At 39.5% G+C, this 23983-nt stretch overlaps 1 protein-coding gene across 6 annotated transcripts in view; it reads left to right on the top strand.

The window, feature by feature from the left end:
- Window positions 1–23983, top strand: part of LOC6502899 (rhophilin-2) — a 115381-nt gene that overhangs the window by 11863 nt on the left and 79535 nt on the right. For 4 of the 6 annotated variants that reach the window (XM_014905762.3, XM_032455902.2, XM_044717170.1 and 1 more), the window contains exons 2-3: window positions 2963–3259; window positions 19413–19511. In XM_014905762.3, coding sequence (XP_014761248.1) covers window positions 19422–19511 — 90 coding nt within the window. In that variant the 5' untranslated portion in view covers window positions 2963–3259; window positions 19413–19421. The remainder of the gene's footprint in view (window positions 1–2962; window positions 3260–19412; window positions 19512–23983) is intronic. The other 2 variants (XM_014905761.3, XM_001963598.4) reach the window with 2 other exon arrangements.

The raw sequence follows: 23983 nt of genomic DNA, 5'->3' as shown, positions 1-23983 counted from the left end.
TAATTCGACTGAACAACCCAAGGATTATCAATCATACGCTCAAGCTGCTGCAGGAAAAAGTATCTCAAACACGTCCCTAGAAAGAATAGAACAGCTTCTGGAGAAACAATTTGAACTTACGAATAATTTACTCAATATGATAATGCTATTTGTAAACAAGCTATGCAAATAAACCTAAACTTAGGAATATGGAATGCCAATGGGCTTTCCAACAATTTAAATGAAATATCCTTATTTTTAAAAACGAATGAAATTGACGTCATGCTTATCTCAGAAACTCACTTATTTTAGAATTATTGGATACGACACAATAAGAGCTGATCATCATCCGTCAGATAGAGCTCATGGGTATGCTGCAATTATTGTCAAGCAGGGCCTTAAGTGCCAAATCATGGACAGCACTAGGGAAAACGCTTTGCAGGCTGCCACAATTAAGATAAAATGTATGCACGCGGATGTATCAATAACAGCGATTTACCTCCCTCCCAGATTTACAAAAAAAATAGCTTGATTTTCAAAACTTTCTCCAAGGACTGGGCACAAAGTTTATTGTAGGAGGCGACTTCAATGCCAAACATCCATGGTGGGGTTCCAGACTGACTAACCCGAAGGGATCAGAGTTATATAAATGCATACCAACAATAATATACAGACTTTGTCAACTGGTCAGTCTACATACTGGCCATCTGATAGTCGAAAAATCACAGACTTGATTGATTTCGTAGTATTCTCTGGAATTTCACAATCACATATGTGAGTAATGGAAAGCTTTGACCTTAACTCAGATCATTCTCCAATAATAGCTACTTACAGCACAATAGCCCACATGTTGGAAAAGCCCTACACAGTCATTTCAGCCTCTACAGACATTAACGCATTCAAGAGCTATTTAGACTCAGCTATAATCCTGGATATTTCGTTAAAAACAGGAAAGAGATAGACTATGCTGTGGAGCTTTTTACAAACACAATTCATATAGCGAGCTACAGAAACACGGATCATGCTCTTAATCATCAACAATCAAACCAATTGTACCTTTCTATCGAGATTCGACAGAAAGTAGAAAATAAAAGAAAACTGCGTAACCGGTGGCAAGAAACTCACTACCCTCCTGACGAAAGATTATACAACAAGGCTGCATCTGAGCTTAGTCAACTTCTGTCGAACTTACGCAATGAATCTCTAGCTGCGTATCCGAGAAACTTAGATCCTAATTCCTGCAACAACGAACACAACCTATGGAGGGCGACTAAATACCTAAAGAGTCCAGCTAAAAGAAACACAAATATTTGTAATATCAATGGAAATGGGTGTAGGTCTTATACCGAACAAGCGGAAGCATTTGCACAACATCTGCAATCTGTCTTCCAGCCCAACGATATTAATAATTATATAACAGAGACCGAAGTAGAAAAATTTCTTGAGTCACCCTGCCAAATGAGCTTACCTATAAAAAGCATCAAATATGAAGAAGTCGTAACAGAAGTCAAAGACTTGAGCAATAAAAAAGCACCTGATAAAATAAACGGCATCACCCTGAAAAGCTTACCAACAAAATGCATACGGCTTATCACTCTTATATTTAACGCAATTCTCAGACTAGACCATTTTCAAAGTCAATGGAAATGTGCAGAGATCATAATGATCCTAAAGCCAAACAAAGTGGAAACGGAATTTACATCATATCGTCTCATTAGTCTGCTGACAATATTCTCTGCTGAAAAAATACTCCTGAAGATAATGTTGCCAATTTTGGACGAACATTCCATCATTCCTGAATACCAATTCGGATTCAGGAGAGGCCACGGGACCCCCGAGCAGTGCCACAGGGTCATTAATGATATAATTACTGCATTTGAGAACAAAAAATACTGCACAGCTGCATTGCTTGACGTTCAACAAGCGTTCGATCGAGTCTGGCACAAAGGTTTATTGTACAAGATAAAAAAAATTGCTACCTGTTCCGTATTACTTAATAATCAAATCATATCTGTATAATAGATGCTTCTACGTGCAGCAGAAAAACGATGCATCAACGGTACATTTCATTAATGAAGGCGTCTCACAATCCTCTACACTTTATATACGGCGCATATGCCAGTCACAAACAACAGCACTGTTGCAACATACGCTGATGATGCAGCCGTTTTGGCCACAAGCTCATTTAGAAATGAACCTTCTGAACTTCTGCAGCGTAAGCTAAGACTGATTGAAGACTGGTTCCTTCGATGGAAAACACTAAAAATGTTGATACGTCGAAAATCGGAAACCTAACTGGAAAACAAAATTCGCCTCTCTTAACGGCTCGCCAATTCCACAAAGTAGCTGTGTCAAGTATCTGGGCTTGCATCTCGACCGCAGATTAACGTGGACAAAGCTATATTAAAGCCTGTTTGGACATACGCTATACAGCTTTGGGGAACTGCTAGCAACTCAAATATTGAGATACTACAGCGCTACCAGCCAAAAACTTTGCGACAAATTGTCAATGCTTCTTTTTATGTAACTACTGCAAATATCCACAAGGATCTCAATATCCCAACCATAAGAAAAGAAATACATAAAATTAGTAAAAAATATTTCGACAGACTCCATAATCATGAAAATAATTTAGCCTTAAGTCTAGTAGATAACAGCTTATCATTAAAAAGACTAAAAAGATACCACATACTAGATCTCCCCGATAGATAAATTCAATTAACAGAAACGATGTTGTATATAATAGTGGGGTTCACTGGAAAACTGCTATTCCTGTTATTTAATATTAATTGTAAAATTAACCTATTGTTTATAAAAACATATTGTAAATAAATAAAGAGTTAAAAAAAAATTTTCATTGTGTTCTAGATTTTTATTAGTCTCTATAATTAAGAAGATTCAATAAATGTATACATTTAAAGAACAAATTTTGTTTGTATATATATTAATATATATTATATACTTTTTAAAATTTTTATTTCAGATGAGCTGATCAGCCGAGATCATGGAGAGTGTTTGGCTATTTATTTAAGATACGGGAACCGTCAGTGATACTTTGGCTTTTAAAGTTTTTTCGTATGTGAAAAAAAATGTTTAAATGTACTTTAATAGCACCCCAAAAACGGTCGTTATACAGTTAGTCCTCTTCAAAGAAATCGTAACTCTAACGGTTGACTATAAATTAACAACACACTAAACTAAACATAGAATTTTTGACAGTCACTACAAGATTTCGTAGGAGACAAGAAACACGCAGGCTCAAATACCGAATCGGATTTATGTAAGCGGATTTAAATCGATAAAGTTAAGACAGTAAACTCCTCAAATTTGTGCGGAATAACATTATTTTTCTAACATGAAAACTTATAGTTTTAAAAATAAAAATAAACGATCTTTACTATGATGGAGCATTTGATTGCCATACATATTTCTATAGCCGTGTAAAGCCGTGACAATAGGATATCGTCGATTGATCCTGGACGTTCCGAATTATATACCGACTGCAAATAAAAGAAGGATGTGTGAAAAGTTTCAAGTCGATAACTCTAAAGTGAGAGAAATGTTTGCGTAAAAACAGACAGACAGACGAACGGACAAACATATGGACGGACATGCTTATATCGGCTTAAAAAGGTGATGCTGATCAAGAATATACTTTATAGGGTCGGAGATTTCTCTTTCACTGCGTTGCACACTCTTGATCAAAATTATAATACCCTCTGAAAGGGTATTGTTCGTCCGTAGAGCGTTCTGCGGCAACTACGTCAAACTTGAACTCACGGGAGTAACGGTAGGTCCCGGAGTCGTAGTCAAAACCGTAAATAGTCCTGACTAAATTTACCTGGATTCTGCAAGGGACTGCTCGGGTTGGCCAGACGCTTGCTGTGATCAGGGATGAGTTGATGTGCTTGAAGTCCTGGGGTGGTTTTCCTCAAGTACCGGTGGTACGGTGGTTCGGCTGATTCCTTATCGGCCGGTCCTACTGGCGGTCCGTTTCACGGGAGCAACACTCGAAGTAGGTTAGATAGTGCGGGGTCGGCTGGTGGTCCGGTTTTACGGTAGCAACACTCGAGCTGGACTGGTATGCCGCGAGATCTCCTCGTGGTCCGTTTCAAGGGAGCAACACTCGGAGTAGTGATATGACGCGGGGTCTACTTGTGGTCCGGTTTTACGGTAGCAACACTCGAAGTAGACTGGTATGCCGCGGATTCTACTTGTGGTCCGTTTACACAGGAGCCACTCGAAGTAGATTCGAAGATGAAAGTTCTACTGGTGGTCCGTTTACACTGGAGCCACGCGAAGCAGATAGCTTTCAGAGAGTCCTACTTGTGAACCGTTTTACACAGGATCACTTGAAGTAGGTTGATTTTAAGTGCCGTGGTTCAGACACTGAGTAACGAGACGATTGACTCTGATTTCGGAACTATCTTTATTTCAGAAGAACAACTCTTATATAAGATGCTAACTTAAAAGGTCAATGTTATGGACGTGCTAAAACTAATGTTAATGCCAGGGTCACCCAGCTCTGAGTCTGCTGACGCAGATTGTTTGTTCATGTACTGCTTGCACACGCATTTCGGCTTCGCTGGCTGGTTTCGGCTTGCCTCGGTCAGTCGGTCATTCTTCCCGCTGATCACGCTGATTCTGCTTCTGGCGCCATCTACTAGTGCTGGGTTAATAGGTTGGATATATATGCTTATTACTAATTATTTATAGGTGAGAAAATCGGTTAGTGGGTTTGTATATTGCGACATGGTGATGCATATTGATTGGATCAAATTACTAAGTGTGCATATAGGGTAGTAGGTCTTGGCACTAGGTGCCAACATTCTCCCCCCCCATTGAGGGACTCAATCCAATGCGGCTGGGCGTTGTTGTTGGATCGTCTCAGTGAACCTATGTGTACCCTTGCGCTAGAAAATATTGTGGATCTTAAAACTAATTACTAAAATCTAATGTTAATACCAAAAAAAATTTTCTTTTTTTTTTCTTGCGCTAGAAAATATTGTGGATCTTAAAACTAATTACTAAAATCTAATGTTAATACCAAAAAAAAATTTTTTTTGATGTGGGTGAGATGTGGGTGAGATCTCTACCAACGATAATTCTATCCGACCTGTTGTCTCCTTCGCCTTGTTGCGCGCCCTCGTAACCATTCTCCTTGGGCATCCCATGACGTACTACACCTTTTTTCTGGTTGGACAGTGCGCATACAGGACTCTTGGTCCTCTCTTGACCTTGCTTCTTGCTCCCTTTCGGAGATGCATGTTACCCATGCCAGATAGGGGGTGACTTCTACTTCTTGACTTTCCTTGGTTACTGGCTCTTGCACTCTATGCACTTTAGTTGTGAGTTGACAACCTTGGGCTTGTGGTTTGGGGTCCGTCTGCGGCTCTCCTTGTTGCTCTTGTCGTGGCTCGTTATCTTCTTGTTGATCCGCAATGTGTGGGGAACTATGTACTCTTCCGGATTTTACTATTTGCTCCTTGCCGATGCATGCAATCAAACCTTGTCGTGGCTCGTTAGCTTCCGGTGTCCAAGCCGTCGTATTACCGACGACTTGTTCTGCCTTGCTATTAGGAGCTGATTCCGGTCGCACTGGCCCCATCACAATCCATCCAAGCGCGGTATTTTTTAGTAGTGGTTGTCCTATCTCCCAAATATGTCTGTTGTGGCCTCATAAGCTGGGAGATGATTTCGGCGCCCAACAACAGATCAATATTCTGGGGCTGCGTAAATTCAGGATCGGCTAAGCGCAACTGAGGAGAGATATTTCTTGGCGCTTGAATAGGGTGGGATGGTTGATTGGGCAATATTTCAGGTAGTACAACGACGTTGATTTGATCTTCGAAGTCAGTGGTTAATGATGATAGGGTCACCACAGCCTTTTTTCGTGATCTTTTAGTTGTTCCTCCCAGTCCTGCGATATTCAGGGTTAATGGCTCCAATTTTAGTCCAAGTGTGTCAGCCATCCTTTTCGTGATTATGTTAATCTGTGATCCAGAATCTAGGAGTGTGCGGCATTGCTGATGGGTTCCGGCTGGGCCATGTATTGCCACTTGGGCGGTTGGTAATAGAACGGTGGGCTTATCTGTAAGCTGGGCTGTCGCTGAACACACCAATCGTGATGAACTGGATCGAAGTGGAGCAGCCGACGTATTTTTCTGCATTGTTACTTGACTGGTTGCCTGACGCTCAAGGGTTTCTAACATCTGCTTCAGAGATTTTCGATTGGTTGGATCGGTGACGGTTAGTTCTAGAGCTGACAGCGTGTGTGGATCCAATCTTTCCTCAATGATGTGTACCAAGATTGGGTCCCAGTTGTCTGTAGACACTTTGAGTGCGTTGAGAGTGGCGACCGTTCGGATCACGGTATCATGTAAGCTGCGCAGCTGGTCCGCTGATCCATTTGTTCTGGGGTGTCCGAAAAGCTCTTGAAACGCGGATTTAATTAACAGCCGTTCATTGTGGTATCGATTCTTTAGTCGTTGCCATGCATCCTGGTAACTGGTCTGTCCGCCAATCGACGTTGCGATTAGGTTTTGTGCTTCACCTGTTACATGATTCTCCAAATGACGGAATTTTACTGCATCGCTGTAGTCTTGATCGTGGATGCATTCCGTAAAAATTTCGTAGAATCGTAGCCAATGCCGGTAGTCTCCGTCAAACTTTGGAATTTCTACTGGTGGTATTACAAACGAAGGTGCAATCGCGGGGTTTTGTGTTGATGCTGAAGTTGATTGCGATTCTTCGCTCAAAAACGAAAAGTATTCTGCTCGTACCACCTGAAATCTGTCATCAGTGTGTCCATCATTTTTTATGGCTGGTTCCAGGTCAATGAGATCATGGTATCCCGTGACGATTTCCTTCCATAGCTCCTTCATGTGTTGTCTGACGTGTGTGGACACTTCCCGTCCTTCGGTGCGGTTGCACAGAAAGTCTTCCATATCGTCTAGTCGTCCTTCATGTCTTCGTTTTAGAGATGTTAAGTGAGGGTCTTCTTCGATTCCTTGAGCTTGTGCCTTTGGCTCAAGATTTTCTCCTGTTTTCCGGGGCTTTTGTGACGGGCCTGACCCTGATGGAATTCCATCGGCAAATATCGCTTCATACTTGTTCACAAGTTCTTCTAGCGCCTTTACCTTTGTGAAATACTCGTGTTCTGGGCTTAGTGCCAGCTCCCGAAGCTTGGCGTCATTCCTTTTAAATTGGGTCCATGCGTGAGTGAGCTGTTTTAGTCTCTCCTCGAAATATCCGGGCTTGAGCCTTCGCTCTGCGGAGTCTTTAGTGAAGTTTTTTATTAGCCGTTGGATGGCTATGTTGGTTTCAATTTGCTCATCGATGAGCATCGTGGTTACAGGGTCTGATCCCATTGTTGCCGTGGAAGGTTTTGCGGTGTAAGGTTTTGTTTATAAATGAACTGCCGTGTGGCTTGTGTTCAGGGTGTGATCCTTTAGGAAGGAATCACGTCGGGGTCACCAAATGTTCGTCCGTAGAGCGTTCTGCGGCAACTACGTCAAACTTGAACTCACGGGAGTAACGGTAGGTCCCGGAGTCGTAGTCAAAACCGTAAATAGTCCTGACTAAATTTACCTGGATTCTGCAAGGGACTGCTCGGGTTGGCCAGACGCTTGCTGTGATCAGGGATGAGTTGATGTGCTTGAAGTCCTGGGGTGGTTTTCCTCAAGTACCGGTGGTACGGTGGTTCGGCTGATTCCTTATCGGCCGGTCCTACTGGCGGTCCGTTTCACGGGAGCAACACTCGAAGTAGGTTAGATAGTGCGGGGTCGGCTGGTGGTCCGGTTTTACGGTAGCAACACTCGAGCTGGACTGGTATGCCGCGAGATCTCCTCGTGGTCCGTTTCAAGGGAGCAACACTCGGAGTAGTGATATGACGCGGGGTCTACTTGTGGTCCGGTTTTACGGTAGCAACACTCGAAGTAGACTGGTATGCCGCGGATTCTACTTGTGGTCCGTTTACACAGGAGCCACTCGAAGTAGATTCGAAGATGAAAGTTCTACTGGTGGTCCGTTTACACTGGAGCCACGCGAAGCAGATAGCTTTCAGAGAGTCCTACTTGTGAACCGTTTTACACAGGATCACTTGAAGTAGGTTGATTTTAAGTGCCGTGGTTCAGACACTGAGTAACGAGACGATTGACTCTGATTTCGGAACTATCTTTATTTCAGAAGAACAACTCTTATATAAGATGCTAACTTAAAAGGTCAATGTTATGGACGTGCTAAAACTAATGTTAATGCCAGGGTCACCCAGCTCTGAGTCTGCTGACGCAGATTGTTTGTTCATGTACTGCTTGCACACGCATTTCGGCTTCGCTGGCTGGTTTCGGCTTGCCTCGGTCAGTCGGTCATTCTTCCCGCTGATCACGCTGATTCTGCTTCTGGCGCCATCTACTAGTGCTGGGTTAATAGGTTGGATATATATGCTTATTACTAATTATTTATAGGTGAGAAAATCGGTTAGTGGGTTTGTATATTGCGACATGGTGATGCATATTGATTGGATCAAATTACTAAGTGTGCATATAGGGTAGTAGGTCTTGGCACTAGGTGCCAACAGGTATCATACGATTATTAATGTATACACGTATACTGTACATACATATCCATTAGCTGTCATATACCTCAATGATCGGGAATGTCATAACTTTTTTAAGTAAGGTGTTTTTTAGGGAGAAGGATGGACTCAATTTTAGAGAAACTTAGAAGTTTTACAAAGATCCGACTTTATTGAAGGTTGGGAATTTGACCAGAAAACCAGATGGAAAAACTAGGCAAATTTTCTATTAAGAAATTGCTAAATTTCTTAAATTACTATTGAACGAGAAGTTGAATCTGGATAGATGAGGTGACGCGTATTCAAGAGTAGAATGCAATATTATATTTAAAATATTTTTCCTAGGGGCTTCAATGTCCCCATTAACCCCAATTTAGTGAATCAATATCTTTCGATTGGAGTTTTATTTATTCGGATCGGACGTGCACGAAAATTTTTTAATATTTTGACTATACATAAGTTTGTCAACTCATGCACTGCCGTCCACCGTGATAAACTCATCAAAATGTTGCAGATTGTTTTCTTCAACCCGAAATTAAAACTTTGAAGATTGTAGATTGTAATTCTTTGATAAAAAGGGTTAAGGATTTCTCGATTCAAAAAACAAGGCACCATCGGTGGCTACCCGATTGTGCACATAGATAAATGCACACACGTCACATTTAAGCTAAACAAGCAGACTTTTCTCCCTCCAATACTTAATAACACTACGGTCCCGCAAGCGAACGAAAAAATTTACTTGGGAGAGAGAAGACTCACATGGTGCAGGCACATCGAGATCAAGAAAGCACAACTTAAACTAAAATAAAATAGCCTTCAATGTCTTATTAACTCATAATCGTCTCTTTGTCTTACCTTCAGTACAACACCGTGCGGAAACTTCTTTAGACCCCCAGTTTGGCAACAACAATATGACATAGTCCAAAGAGCTCAGTTTGAGATACTGAGATACTATGATACTGACAGATACAATGTTCGAAACCTCTTGAGTTGATATAAGCATGTCCGTCTGTCCGCCTGTCTATTTTTGTTTCTACGCGAACTTGTCTCTCAGTTTTGAACACATCCTAATTTTCTCTGCACACAGTATACGACGGCAGTACGATTAGTACTTAGCATCACCGCTCGATAGCGGCACTATCGCAAGAGAAATTTACTATCGTGTAGTACATTCTCGCAGACGGCTACTGTCGAAATTTTAGCCGAATCGGACTCGAATCGGTAGTTTGGTTTTGACTGCGTGTGGAATAGGACGTGTCCGCGGATTTTAGAAAAATGGGAAAGGGCAATATCGGTCTGTGATTCGATTTATGTTTTTGGAAGGGAAATCGCGCAGCGAAATCAAAGAGCTCTTGGATGCTGTTTACCGTGACTCCCATCCTTGATGGCGACCGTCAAAAATGGGTTCGAGTTACAACGTGGTCATGTGTCGGTTTTTGATAAGCCATTCCCATGTGCCCCCACGGCTACCACGGAGGATAACGTCACAAAAATACACGATTTCGTATTGGCAGACTGCCGATTGAAGTTACGCGAGATAGCTAAGACAGTAGACATCCCAAAAGACCGGGTCATATACTGCATGAAATTTTGGGCATGAAAAAGGTTGGTATTCACAAGTGGTCATCTACATCGACTACCTGGAGAAGGGCAAATCGGTCACAGGGCTTTTCTGTGCCGAAGTATTGGGCAGATTCGCCACCGAATTTTAGAAGATTTGGCGAATTTTGCCCCATTTGGCGCAAGCTCTTCCATCATGACAACGCACCGGCTCAAACTTCCGCCATCGGTTCGGCCAAATTGATGGAATTGGGATACGAAATGCTACCCCATCCACCATATTCTCCAGATTTGGCCCCGTATGACCTTCTTTTTGTTTCCATACTTGAAAAAGTCACTCGCTGGACAGAAATTTGAGTCGAATTAGGAGGTCATCAAAAATTGGAATTAGGAGGTTAGGAGGTCGTTTTTTTTTCCAACATCTTTTTTTATAAAAATGGTTTAATAAATTCTCATAGGGATCGATCAAAACGTGTTCGACATATATATATTTACAAGGGTATTTCAACGAAATGGGGCTACGCCTGAAGATTTTTCTTATGTTTAGTTTTTTAGTCAACACCGTTATAGTCCTCTTCGTATGGAAATTTTCAACATCAATTTTCCACTTCCTCTCTTTATCTTAAAGCGGACGGACGTGTTTTTTTGTGCGCACTACGTTTTTGTAAAATTTGCAAGCTTTCTATAAACAATCGGTGTTTATTTCTTTACTGATATAAAAACAAACTGCAATTTTTTAGATCCGTATCGCTTCGCGTGTGCAGTGATATATTTGGAGGTAAAATAATAATTTATTTAACTTACTTTCCAAACATAGCCCTGCTCTGCTTCTTCATCTCCTACGGTGTTGTTGCTATTCTTTTGCTTCTACTCTCGCTCAATAGAGATTCTTATCTTTATTTCTTTAAATCTTACTAACTTGCACTAACTGCTCTCTTTAATCTCCCCTTTTCTTTTCTTGGTACAGTGGTTCAAGGTTCCTCATTAATAAAATCAAATAATATTTTTAAATTAATTATTAATTTTTTTAATAATTTTTAATAAATTAATTATTTAATTTTTAATAATTTTTAATAAATTAATTATTTAATTTTAAATAATTTTTAATAAATTAATTATTTAAATTTTTAATAATTATGGATTTTAAATTGGTCTGTGCATTAAAGTCTTGCAATAAGACAATCTCGTCTTCCCAGCCTACCATCCATTGCTGGCTCTGTGAAAACGTTTTGCACGCTAAGTGTGCCGGGTTCACGGCCTCAGTGTCGGATGCAATCTCGCGTAGGTCTGGACTCCACTTTTGCTGTGACGGTTGTCGTGCTGTTCAGGACGAAATGAGGTCGTTCATGAGGCAGACTAAAAGCGGTTTCAAGGAGTTGATTAGTGGTTTTCGAAAAATCAATGACCAACTCTGTGCGCTTGATACACAGTTTAGTAGTCTTCAACTACTAAATGAGTCTCCAAAGCGTAAGAAATCCGCTTTTAGTGATGTGCTCGGGTCGAATAATCTTCAGCCTGCTCAGCCGACAACTATGCAGCCGCTTATATCTCTGGCCACCCCAAGGGCCGGACCTGAGAAAAATTCGGCTTCCGAATGTCTCGGACTCAATGAGCAATTGTCGGATATGTCCTCTGTGGCATCGCTTCAAGTGATCCCAGACCCAATAATTCAAACTCCTGTAACAGTCACCAAACAGGGTAATAAACCGTCCGGACCCCCGGTACGCACTGATGCCGCAGTATTAGTTACGGCGGCACCAAAACCCTTGCAGGTGATCCCACCATCAAAACACATTTTTGTTTCCCGGCTTGCCCCTGATACTTCGGAGATTGATATCTCGGCTTACATCAAAGCCAAAGCAAAAGCCGACATAAAGGTGGTGGATATTACAAAATTCAAATATTCTTACACCAGGCACACGTCATCTTTCAAAATACGTGTGCCTTTGCAGATGTTCAAGACGATCTGTTCCGCCAGCTTTTGGCCAGAGAACATTTTCGTCCAAGAACATCAGCCAAGTACGTTGAAAAAAAAGATAACCAAACCTGTGGGTGTAAAACTCCCACATGTTAAGGCCACTGATCAACCTTCCACCTCATCTTCCTCAATTTCAAAAAAGTAATGTCTTCATTAACACTTACCTATCAGAATACAAGAGGGTTACGTAGTAAACTTCCCAAACTGTATTCTGATAGTTCTTCTTTTGCATCCCACATTATTGTATTTACAGAAACTTGGTTAAAGCCGGAGATCTTAAGCTCCGAAGTTTTTCCTAGTAGGTACACCACTTTTAGATGTGATAGAACTTTGCGAAGGGGAGGAGGAGTGCTAATTTCTGTAGACTCCAAATTCGCTTCTGAAGAAGTAAAATCACAAGAGTTTGGTGACATTGAATTTCTTTGCATCAAAATCACTTTGTCCGATCAATCTTTGTATGTTACCTGTTCGTACATACCACCTTCGTCCGAACCGCCAACATACTGGCAACATTTGTCCGCTATTCGTTTGGTTTTCGATCGTCTGTCTGATGGTGACCAGCTGATAGCTCTGGGTGACTTTAATATCCCAGAACTTATGTGGTCAAATGTTGATAATTCACCGTCTTTACAGCTTAACTCCCACCATGACTTCCCTGAGGGCATGTTCGACATGTCACTCGGGCAAATTAACAACGTTAGAAATTCTTTAGGTCGGCTGTTGGACTTATGTTTCGTTTCTGATCCTGATGGAATTACTCTTTCCAGAACTTTGCCACTTTCTAACCCTGAGGATCCATATCATCCCACTCTTGAGGTTTCAATCGAAAATAATTACTTTTTTGACCTTAAGTCTACAGTTAAATCTCAGAAAGTTCGTTTCTTTCGTAAGGCTGACTTTATGAAATTAAATAAGTTAATTTTGGAATTTGATTGGTCTGATTTACTGGCATGCGAGGATATAAACATCGCATTACAAAAATTTTATTACACTTTGAACATATTTTTCGACGCTTGCGTGCCGTGGAAATATCCGTCCGCTTCAACGAATCCGCCTTGGTATTCAAGGAACCTTATAAATTTAAAGAATAGTATGAGTAGACTTTTGAACAAACATAGATTATCTGGCTGTACAGTTAGTTATTCAAGATACTTAGTAGCTCGGTCCAATTTCACCGTGCATAACGCAGAATGTTATAGGAGTTATATTCGCCGCTGCAGGATTCAGTTTACTCAGGATCCGAAGCAGTTTTATAACTTTGTAAACACTAAGCGTAAACATGTATCTTTTCCCCCACTGCTTACGTTTGAGAACTCTTATGCGAACACCGATCAGGCAATGGCCGATCTCTTTGCACAGTTTTTTCAAACTACCTATTCACCTAGCAGCAGTTTAGCTCAGCCTTACACTTATAATATCCAATCAGCCAACCTTATATTTTGCCCATCTTTCGATCAAAGTGGTGTGTTATCGGATCTTCTTAAGGTTAAGCCCGTGTATTCGCCAGGCCCTGATGGAGTACCAGGCTGTGTTCTGAAGTACTGCGCCGAGGCACTGTGCAAACCGCTTGTTAAACTCTTTAATCTATCGCTGGAAACTTCGATCTTTCCCTTTATGTGGAAGGAATCCTTCATTATTCCGCTGCATAAAAGAGGGAAAAAATCCGACGCTGCTAATTATAGAGGCAACTCTAAATTGTCAGGAATTCCAAAGCTTTTTGAAAAACTTATCACTCCACATTTGCAACACCTATGTAGTTCAATAATAACCCCGTGCCAGCATGGCTTCATGAAGCGCCGCTCCACCACTACCAACTTATTGGAGCTAACATCTTTTATCACGGATGGCTTCCGGAATGGCTTACAAACAGACGTCATATACACTGACTTCAGTAAAGCATTTGACTCTGTTAACCATTCGCTTCTTATAAGTAAACTCAGTCTTTTGGGATTCCCAACTGATCTTCTTATGTGGATTTCGAGCTACTTATCAGGGAGAACCCAACGTGTTTTCTTTAAAGATGTTACCTCGCGTGTAGTCCGCGCCACATCGGGGGTGCCCCAAGGAAGCCATCTTGGACTTGCCCCTTGCCTTAACTAATTCACTTGTACTTATGTACGCTGATGACGTTAAGCTATGCCTTCAGTATAAATTCACTAGCGCCCAGTCTAGACTTCAATCCGATTTGGATAAACTTCAAAATTGGTGTTTAGCAAATAACCTAAAGCTTAATGGATCGAAATGTAAACTTATGTCTTTTTACCGATCTAGTCCCCACCAGGCTATGTACTTTCTCTATGGGAACGCCTTAGAACGATTAACTCAGGTTAACGATCTAGGTGTCCTATTAGATTTGAAACTTAAATTTACCGACCATGTATCTACCATTGTTAATAAAGCTATGGGTGTGCTTGGTTTTATTAAAAGATGGTCAAAAGAATTTAATGACCCGTACATAACTAAAACGTTATATACATCACTGGTCCGTCCGATTCTTGAGTATGGATCGTGTGTCTGGAGTCCTCAATATGGAGTACACCAAGATCACATTGAATCTGTACAAAAAAATTTCCTTACTTTTGCTCTTAGGGGACTTAATTGGGATGCAAATCTTTACCTCCCCTCTTATCATAATAGACTTTTACTAATCAACTTACCAACATTAACAAATCGTAGAACGATGCTGGGTGTCATGTTTCTATATAATCTTATTTATGGAAATATAGACAGCCAGCATTTACTAACACGTTTAAACTTTAACATTCCTAGTAGAAGGACCAGAAACTTTCGTCCTCTACTCCTCAGCCATTGTAGTTCGACATATGCCCAACACGATCCGTTCAGGGTATTATGTTCGGACTACAATGGTCTCTACCACATCTTATCACTTTGCTCTACTAACAATCTTAAATCGTTTATATTAACCGCCTTATCTATGCAACACTCTTCCTCGTAATATCTTTCTCCTAATCCTCGCTTATCTATCTCGGATCTATTCCCGCGATTCGAGCCGTACGTTACGCGGCAGCGTCCCTCGGTCGGTTGGACGGGAGGTGGGCTGTACGTATGCAGTGGGAACCGCGCAAAAAAAAAAAATTTCTGAAAAAAATTTTTTTTTTAAGTCTCAAACCATCCTGCCCCCTTAATAAGACTCCGTATCATGTACCATTTTCTTCTCACTCTTGCAGCAAACTACAAGCCACATCTACAACCTTACAGTCAGAAAAAAAAACATCATTTTCAATGTAACAATTTACTGTACGTTTAATTTATTTGGTTAGGGACGCAGCTTATCTTTAAATAGCACATCGCCTGCTGTACCATTGCTGTGGTAAAATTAGAATAATTCCAACAGTATGAGTAGTCAAATCTGCACACAACTAACCTTCTGCTCGAACAGCTTGTTTTAGAAAAGAACGAGGGCGAGGAGACTGGCAAAGCAGCAGATCGCCATCATTTTAGAAGCACGCAATTTCTCCGAGGTCCAAAAAATTACGCGGAATATGCTTTTTCAGATCACAAAAAGAATAACGAACCAGCTCAAGATTTAAAACTTCAAAACTACAGACGCGTCGGACCAATGCTCTCACTACCGGCTGACCGTGTATGCTAAAATCATAAAGGATAAATTGAAACCAATAAGGTTACCTGGTCAAATCAAATAACTCTATTACCCTTATGATATCAAAACTGCCAAATACCGCTATAGAGACTATCTGCAAATCTCAGAGCAATCATGAACAATGAACAAGTGAGCACACTCTCTTTTACAGATGATTCTTCCGACAAAAAAGAACAAGTTAACATGTCCACCAAATGAAAAATATTTACACAACACTAATATGTATTAGACTTCTGCATGAATGCATCCAAAACGGCAAATGAATGAAAGGTACAGGAAGGTTCATCATTCCGCGAATATTAAATTTAATTTATGACAGTAATTCTAGATATTTCTTTTTTTCTACCACACTACCAATTTAACTCAATAGACTTCAAGAGGTTCAGTATTCCAACAAGTTGGAAAGTAGCTTTTTAGAGTGCTTGTTTATGTATTACTCACTCTCGAAAAGTGACCTATAGCTTTCTTATTGTGACCTATAGACTATACTGTACAGTAAAGAAAGAGTGCAGTATTTCAAAGAACACAACACTATGTTACTGTACAGATCTGTTATGCTACAAATGAGTACATACATGCAGAAGTCTATTATGCATCTTATTAATACTGATGGGGCTCATATAACAAAGTTTTTATTGTTTAACTACATATATTATACTAAGCTTTTGCCGAGCCGAACTATTAAAGGAGCATAAGATATTGCATATCCCCTCAGATTTAAGATTACATTTCCTCATTTTTGTCAAAAATCTAATAAATTTAAATATTTATTTTGGGAAAGTGAAAAGACATGCGAGCTCTGTTTTTCATAATTTCAACACTTGAACACTAATTATACCCTTGCAGAAAATATTATAATTTTTGTCAAAAGTGTGCAACGCAGTGAAGGAGACATCTCCGACCCTATAAAGTATATATATTCTTGATCAGGATCACCTCCTGAGTCAATATAAGCATATCCGTCTGTCTGTCGGTTTCTACGCAAACTAGTCTCTCATTTTTAGAGCTATCGAGTTGAAAATTTGCACACAACCTTCATTTTCTTGCAGTTAGTACATAAGTCGGAACGGCCGGGATCGATCGACTATATCCTATAGCTGCCAAATAACTGATTGATCGGAAATGCCATAACTTTGGTGTTTTTTAAGTTAGAGGGTTGGGACTTTCCACACATGTTATATTTGACCAAAATATCTTACGTACTAAATCGGCCGACTATATCCTATAGCTGTCATAGAACGATCGGAATTGGCATAACTTTGGTGTTTTTTAAGTAAGAAAGATAGGACTTGGTACAGTTTCTATTTTGGACTAAACAATCTGATTTGTCGCATTTCATAAGGATCGGCCGACTATATCCTATAGCTGCCATATAACTGAACAATCGGAATTGGCATAACTTTGCTGTTTTTTAAACTAGAAAGATGGGACTTGGTGCAGATTCTATTTTGGGGGAAAAAATAATCTGATTTGCCAAATTTCACAAGGATCGGCCAACTATATCCAATAGCCGTCATATAACTGAACGATCGGAAATGGCACAACTGCAAGGGTATATCAACTTTGGCTCCGCCCGAAGTTAGATTTCCTTTCGTGTTTTTTTTGGTTTTATAGGAATTTACCGCAGCGCATGGAAATTGGGAACGTTCTAATTTGAGAAAGGACAGATTCACAGATTTAAATATCCTTTATCACGTATATTGAATACATAAGGAAGTTTCATTTTATGTGAAACGTAGCAAAGCATCGACATCCCTTTTTTGATTAAAAGGTCCTGCTTTACAATTCTGGACTAAAATATATTTGGTCCCCTATAGCTCCCAGCTTTGGGGGAATGAGAGTAATAGCAATATTAGTCAAAAGAGCTCGTCAAAAATACTAAAAATAAACACTGGGGGTCACAGGACAATCACAAAAAACATTGAAGTACGGCAAGTCTTTATTAACTTCTCGTAGCTATCTGGGCTGCTTTAAACCTGCACGAGACCGTCTCAATGGATAGTTTGCACTTGGTCCTAATGTAACTCTGAATTATTGAGTTCGTACATATGTTGAGGGTGTAGAACCATATAATTAAACGGTTTGATATGAAATCAAACCATCTCTTTTGGCAGAATACACTAGATCTCTTGCAAAATCTTGTTATCGATAATATTAGTAATAAAAGAAAGAAAAGTTGCCAGTACCGATCAGACCGAATATTTTCCAAAAAGTTGTGCAGACCAGTTGGGAAAATCGGATTCAACAGCTCGGAAAGCTGTTGGCCTAACAATCTTTAAGTTGCTGTCATCAGAAAGTTAATAAAAAAGGTGACGCAGAAAAAGAAGAAGAGGAGGAAAATAATCAGAACAGAGACAAAAATAATGGCCCCAAGTAGTTGTTAATGTTCCAAATAGTAAAAGTAGTGTGAGTTACCCATGGCAATAATTAATTCAGCTGTTGGCCTTCAAGATCAAAGTTGACAAACGTAGAAATGGCAAAAATAAGAAAATTTCCGCAAACAGACAGTTGAAGATAATATTGACAATAGAATTGTTAACAAAACTTCATCGTACGTAGAAAGCAGAGTTACCGTCGTCAAGAAAATAACTATTCAGAGTAGCAGACACGTGACGAAATCAAGGAAAAGCTCCAACCGGAGGCTGCTCCTGAAGGCACCAAGCACGTGAAGAAGGTAGGACAACATAAAAAAGTCCGTCGAAGACGACAGCGGTGAGTCCGTGCATGAGCATGGGAAAGATCTTAAAAATGATGTGCATGAGATAGAGGAGGAAACCGAAAAGTTAGACGAGCAAATCTGGGGCGATGATAAAAAGAAGAATACAAAGGACGAAGAGTCAGAATGGATGAGAAGGATCAGGGCAAGGGTAGGAGGACGAAAAATTTGTGCACATTGACCTTGATACGGTCTCAGACAGTCCTGATTAGAAAAAGGAGCCAAGCGGCAAAGATAAGCGCAATGAACAGACTAAGCACATTGATTACATGAATGATCCAAGGATTAACAAGGAGCAAACCAACGAAATGCACATTGAGCTGAATGAACCCCGAAACGTGAGGAAATGGATTTGGGCGACAACGTGAACAACGTGGATGAGGGCCACGTTGATGAGAGAAAAGTAGGGTACTGACAATAATATTATTGACATTGAATGCTGAAGATCCTGATCAGAGGGGCCTCGAGAATGGGGCTAGCCAAGGGTAAGAATAGTGATCACCAGAGTGATGGCAATGACTGTAAGAAAGATGACGCCGGCATTAAACGCAAGTCAGGTCTGGAAAATAAAGAAACTGGCCGTGACGAAACTGTCGAAGGACCTGTCGAACTGCACACACCGAAGGACCCGATATCGAATGTTCCAGACGATATAAAGCTGGAGAAATGTTGCATAGAACAGGATGGTCGCGGTCGGAATAATAATATCATATTTTCGTCATTTGTTTTATAAACTACTCCTTATTATAATGAATAGTCTACATGTATATTTTACTTTATTACAATATAAATCGCCATCCGCTAACTCCGCCCGAAGTCAGTTTTTTTTAAACGTTTATTTATTTTTAAAAACTAAAAGTATTTAAGTATTTTACTTTCTCTGAATATATTTTCTCAATATGTAAATTTCTTAATTTTATTAATGTAGCTTAATATATTTTTAATATTTTAATTCAATTAAATATGTTTTATCTTATTGCAGCTTCTCTAAATGGAAGGATTAGTTAAATCTTGTGATCAGGCAATGGAGGAAAATAATTACAATGAACCGACTCAAGAATTACCTTTTTGTTTTATTCGGGTAAGTCGTTAGCACTCCTTTTTAATAACCCATTTTTAATCGAACATTTTTTTCGTTATTCAATTGAAGACTTTTTTCTTATAGGCTTATGCTAGCCAAGATAATCTGAATTAAAATACATTCTGAATACATTCAGTTTCTTGGAAATTGGTAGTAAAAGTTATTTAGTAAGCCACAATAGTTTTTATCTAGACGTGAATTTACATTATTGCGTTTTCAAAAAATGGTTTAAATCCCCTATTGATACTTTAAGATAGTTTAAAGTATTGGGCTCAGAATGGAAAACATTCAGTGTTTTCAACTAAAAATATATTATATTAGCAATATAAAACTATATAAGAAAGGAATTCACTTCTTTTGACACCATGACGGGGGATAGTTTAATTTTTCATACCCTTGCAGAGGGTATTATAATTTTTGTCGAATGTGTTCAACGCAGTGAAGGAGACATCTCCGATCCTATAAAGTATATATATTCTTGATCAGGATCACCTCCTGAATCGGTATAAGCAGGAGGTGAGCCCGTCTGTCTGTCTGTTTCTCCGCAAACTAGTCTCACTTCCTTCTTTTGTTTGCAGGCAGTATATGAGTCGGAACGGCCGAAATCGGTCGACTATTTCCTATAGCTGCTATATAAATGATAGATCGGAAATGCCATAACTTTAGTTTTTTTTAAGTTAAAGAGTTGGGACTTCTTTCACATATTATATTTGGCAAAAATATCTTTATAATTATTATATTAATTATGTATTATTATATAAAAATTTCATAGGATCGGCCGACTATATCCTATATCACTCCTCCAAACCATTAAAAACTAGAAAAAAAATCAGAATATCAAGCAATCATTTTAATTATAAAAGTTTTTAGGCTGTATCTGGTCAATACCCTATTTGCAAGTAAAGTTGATTATGAGGCATTAAATTTAATAGAAACTTTCGCTCCTTGCAAAAAAGGGTCATAATAGGTTGTTTAATGTACCTCAAATTATTCACGCGCCCTGATTTATGTTCTGCGATAAGCATACTTAGTAGATACACTAACGACAACAACAAAGAATTATGGCAAAGTCTGAAAGGAATTTTTAGATATCTAAAAGGTTCCGTTGATCTTTAATTATGTTATGTTAAGAACAATGAATATACTGATACTATAATTGGATTTGTTGATTCAAATTGGGCTGGAAGTGTTACTGATAGAAAAGCACAACTGGATTTATCTTTAAAGTATTTGATTCTTTTTTAATATGTTGGAATTTACAACAGCAAAATTCAGTTGCGGCTTCATCCACAGAGGCAGAATATAGCTTTATTTGAGGCAGTTAGGGAAGCTATGTGGTTAAAATCTTTGATGAATGGTATTAACTTTGACACAAAAGAACAAATAAAAGAAATATATGAAGATAACACAAGCCGACAATTTCACATTTTTTTTCTTCCACGAAAAATTTTAACTGCTCCATAACCTTTTGGGTCCCCTTAACCAAAGTTCAGAACAAACATGTGTTCCATCACTGTTTCCGCGGTACACCTAAGAGAAGAATCGAGCTTAATTCGGGCGGAGCCTATGTTGATATACCCTTGCAGTTGAGGTTTGTGCCATTTCCGGTCGTTCAGTTATATGACGTCTATAGGATATAGTCGGCCGATCCTTATGAAATTTGGCAAGTCGGATTATATTGTCCAAAATGGAATCCGTAGAAAGTCCCATTATTCTAACTTAAAAAACACCAAAGTTATGGCAATTCCGATCGTTCTATGACAGCTATAGGATATAGTCGGCCTATCCCTATGAAATTTAGTACTGAGACTACTGAGACTGGTTTGCGTAGAAACGGACAGACGGATAGACGGACATGCTCATATCGACTCAGGAGGTGATCCCGATCAAGAATATATAGGGTTGTACAAATTATAGTTTATTTAAATTCTTTGGGTAACGTATACAAAAATGAATGTTCTTAATAATAATTGCGACTTTCGCACTTGATGGGCTTCGGTAGCTTTTCTGCGTCTTTTCTCTTTTCTTTACCGCGTTCAACTCTCTCTGACTGACAAAACGAAGTGTTGTGTATCATTGTCTTTTGGATTGGTGTTTGGCAAAATGGTATTTTCTTAAGTCCCAATCCCACAAATATATATACTTTATAGGGTCGGAGATGTCTCCTTCACTGCGTTGCACACTTTTGACAATCAAGACTGTTGCTATGAAGTAAAGTTTTGGCATTTAGAGAATCATATTACAGGAGAAGCAAAATAAATAATCTCAACAACGATAAGTAGACAGGCATGTTATTAAGATGTCTGACAACAGCCGAAGAATACACACCAAACTGAAAAACTGTTGATCAATTCCATATTCAAAACTCTCTTCGAGCATCCAAAAAAAAATCTTGCAAAACCGGGTATCAACTGATTTCGTTTAATAAGGATTCAACTCTTCAGCAAAACAGTGCACCATATGCAGGCAGGAAAGACATCAAAGGATGTTAGATTGTTAGTGTAGCAAAGTGATGAAATGTGGTAGAGACCATTATAGATCCAACATAATACCCTGAACGGATCGTGTTGGGTATATGTCGAACTACAATGGATAAGGAGTAGAGGGCGAAAGTTTCTAGTCCTTGTTCTAGGAACTTTAAAATTTAAGCGTGTTAGTAAATGCTGGCTGTCTACATTACTATAAATAGGATTATATAGAAACACGACACCTAGCATCGTTCTACGGTTTGTTAATAATGGTAAGTTTATTAAAAAACAAGAAAGGAAAGCTAACTTCGGGCGGAGCCGAAGTTGATATACCCTTGCAGTTCAGTCGCAGTCCGCTAGGTGGCGCCACCCATCTTATTTTATTAGATATATAGCGGATCGCTTATAGTCGGCCGATCCTTATGAAAATTGGCAGATCAGATTTTTTTCCCCAAAATAGAATCTGTACCAAGTCCCATCTTTCTAACTTAAAAAACAGCAAAGTTATGCCAATTGCGATCGTTGTATGACAGCTATGGGATATAGTCGGCTGATCCTTATGAAATTTTGTACATAAGATATTTTGGTCAAACATAACATGTGTGGAAAGTCCCAACCCTCTAACTTAAAAAACACCAATGTTATGGCATTTCCGATCAATCAGTTATATGGCAGCTATAGGATATAGTCGACCGATCCCGGCCGTTCCGACTTATATACTGCCTGCAAAGGAAAGAAGGATGTGTGCAAAGTTTCAACTCGATAGCTCTAAAACTAAGAGACTAGTTTGCGTAGAAACAGACAGACGGACAGACGGACATGTTCATATCGACTCAGGAGGTGATCCTGATCAAGAATATATATACTTTATAGGGTCGGAGATGTCTCCTTCACTGCGTTGCACACTTTTGACCAAAATTATAATACCCTCTGCAAGGGTATAAAAAGTCCACTATAATCAGAGTGGAGGTGAATATTTGCATCCCAAATAAGTTCCCTAAGGGAAAAAGTCAGGAAGTTTTTTGTACAGATTCTATGTGATCGCGGTGAACTCCATATTGAGGACGGGTCATTAAATTGTTTTGACCCAATCTTTTAATAAAACCAAGCACACCCATAGCTTTATTAACCATATATGGTCGGTAAATTTAAGTTTCAAATCTTATAAGACACCCAGATCGTTAACCTGAGTTAATCGTTCTAAGGCGTTCCCATTGAGAAAGTACATAGCCTGGTGAGGACTAGGTCGGTAAAATGACATGAGTTTACATTTCGATCCATTAAGCTTTAGGTTCTTTGCTAAACACCAATTTGAAATTTAACCAAATCGGATTGAAGTCTAGACTGGGCTCTAGTGAATTTATAGTGAAGTCAAAGCTTAACGTCATCTTAACGTCACAAGTGAATTGTAAAAAGTAAGGGCCCAAGATGGCTTCCTTGGGGCACCCCAGAAGTGGCGCGGACTAAACGCGAGGTAACATCTTTAAAGAAAACACGATGGGTTCTCTCAGATAAGTAGCTCGAAATGCAGATAAAAAGATCAAAAGACTGAGTTTACTTATGGTTAACAGAGTCAAATGCTTTCCTGAAGTCAGTGTAAATGACGGAGGAAAAGATACATGTTTGCGCTTAGTGCTTACAAAGTTATAAAACTGCTTCGGATCCTGTGTAAACTGAATCCGGCAGCCGCGATTTTCTAGTATTTTCATAGGTAAGTGTTAGTGAATACATTAGTTTTTTGAAGCTGAGGAAGATGGGGTGGAAGGTTGGTCAGTGGCTGTAACATTGCTGTGGGAGTTTTACTCCCGGCACACTTATCGTGTAAAACGTTTCCACAGGCCCAGCAGTGGATGGTAGGCTGGAAAGAGGAGATTGTGCCTTGAAGTTTTGCAAAAATTATTTAATAAATAATCATTCCATGATGAATTCATTTATTAATATTTTTTGTTTTTATTATTGACATACCTTAAACCTCTGTACCAGGAAAACGAAAAGGGGAGATTA

Source organism: Drosophila ananassae, chromosome XL (assembly GCF_017639315.1).
Source record: "Drosophila ananassae strain 14024-0371.13 chromosome XL, ASM1763931v2, whole genome shotgun sequence".
In the NCBI taxonomy this organism is placed as follows: Eukaryota; Metazoa; Arthropoda; class Insecta; order Diptera; family Drosophilidae; genus Drosophila; species Drosophila ananassae.
This window is presented reverse-complemented; position numbering and strand designations above follow the sequence as displayed.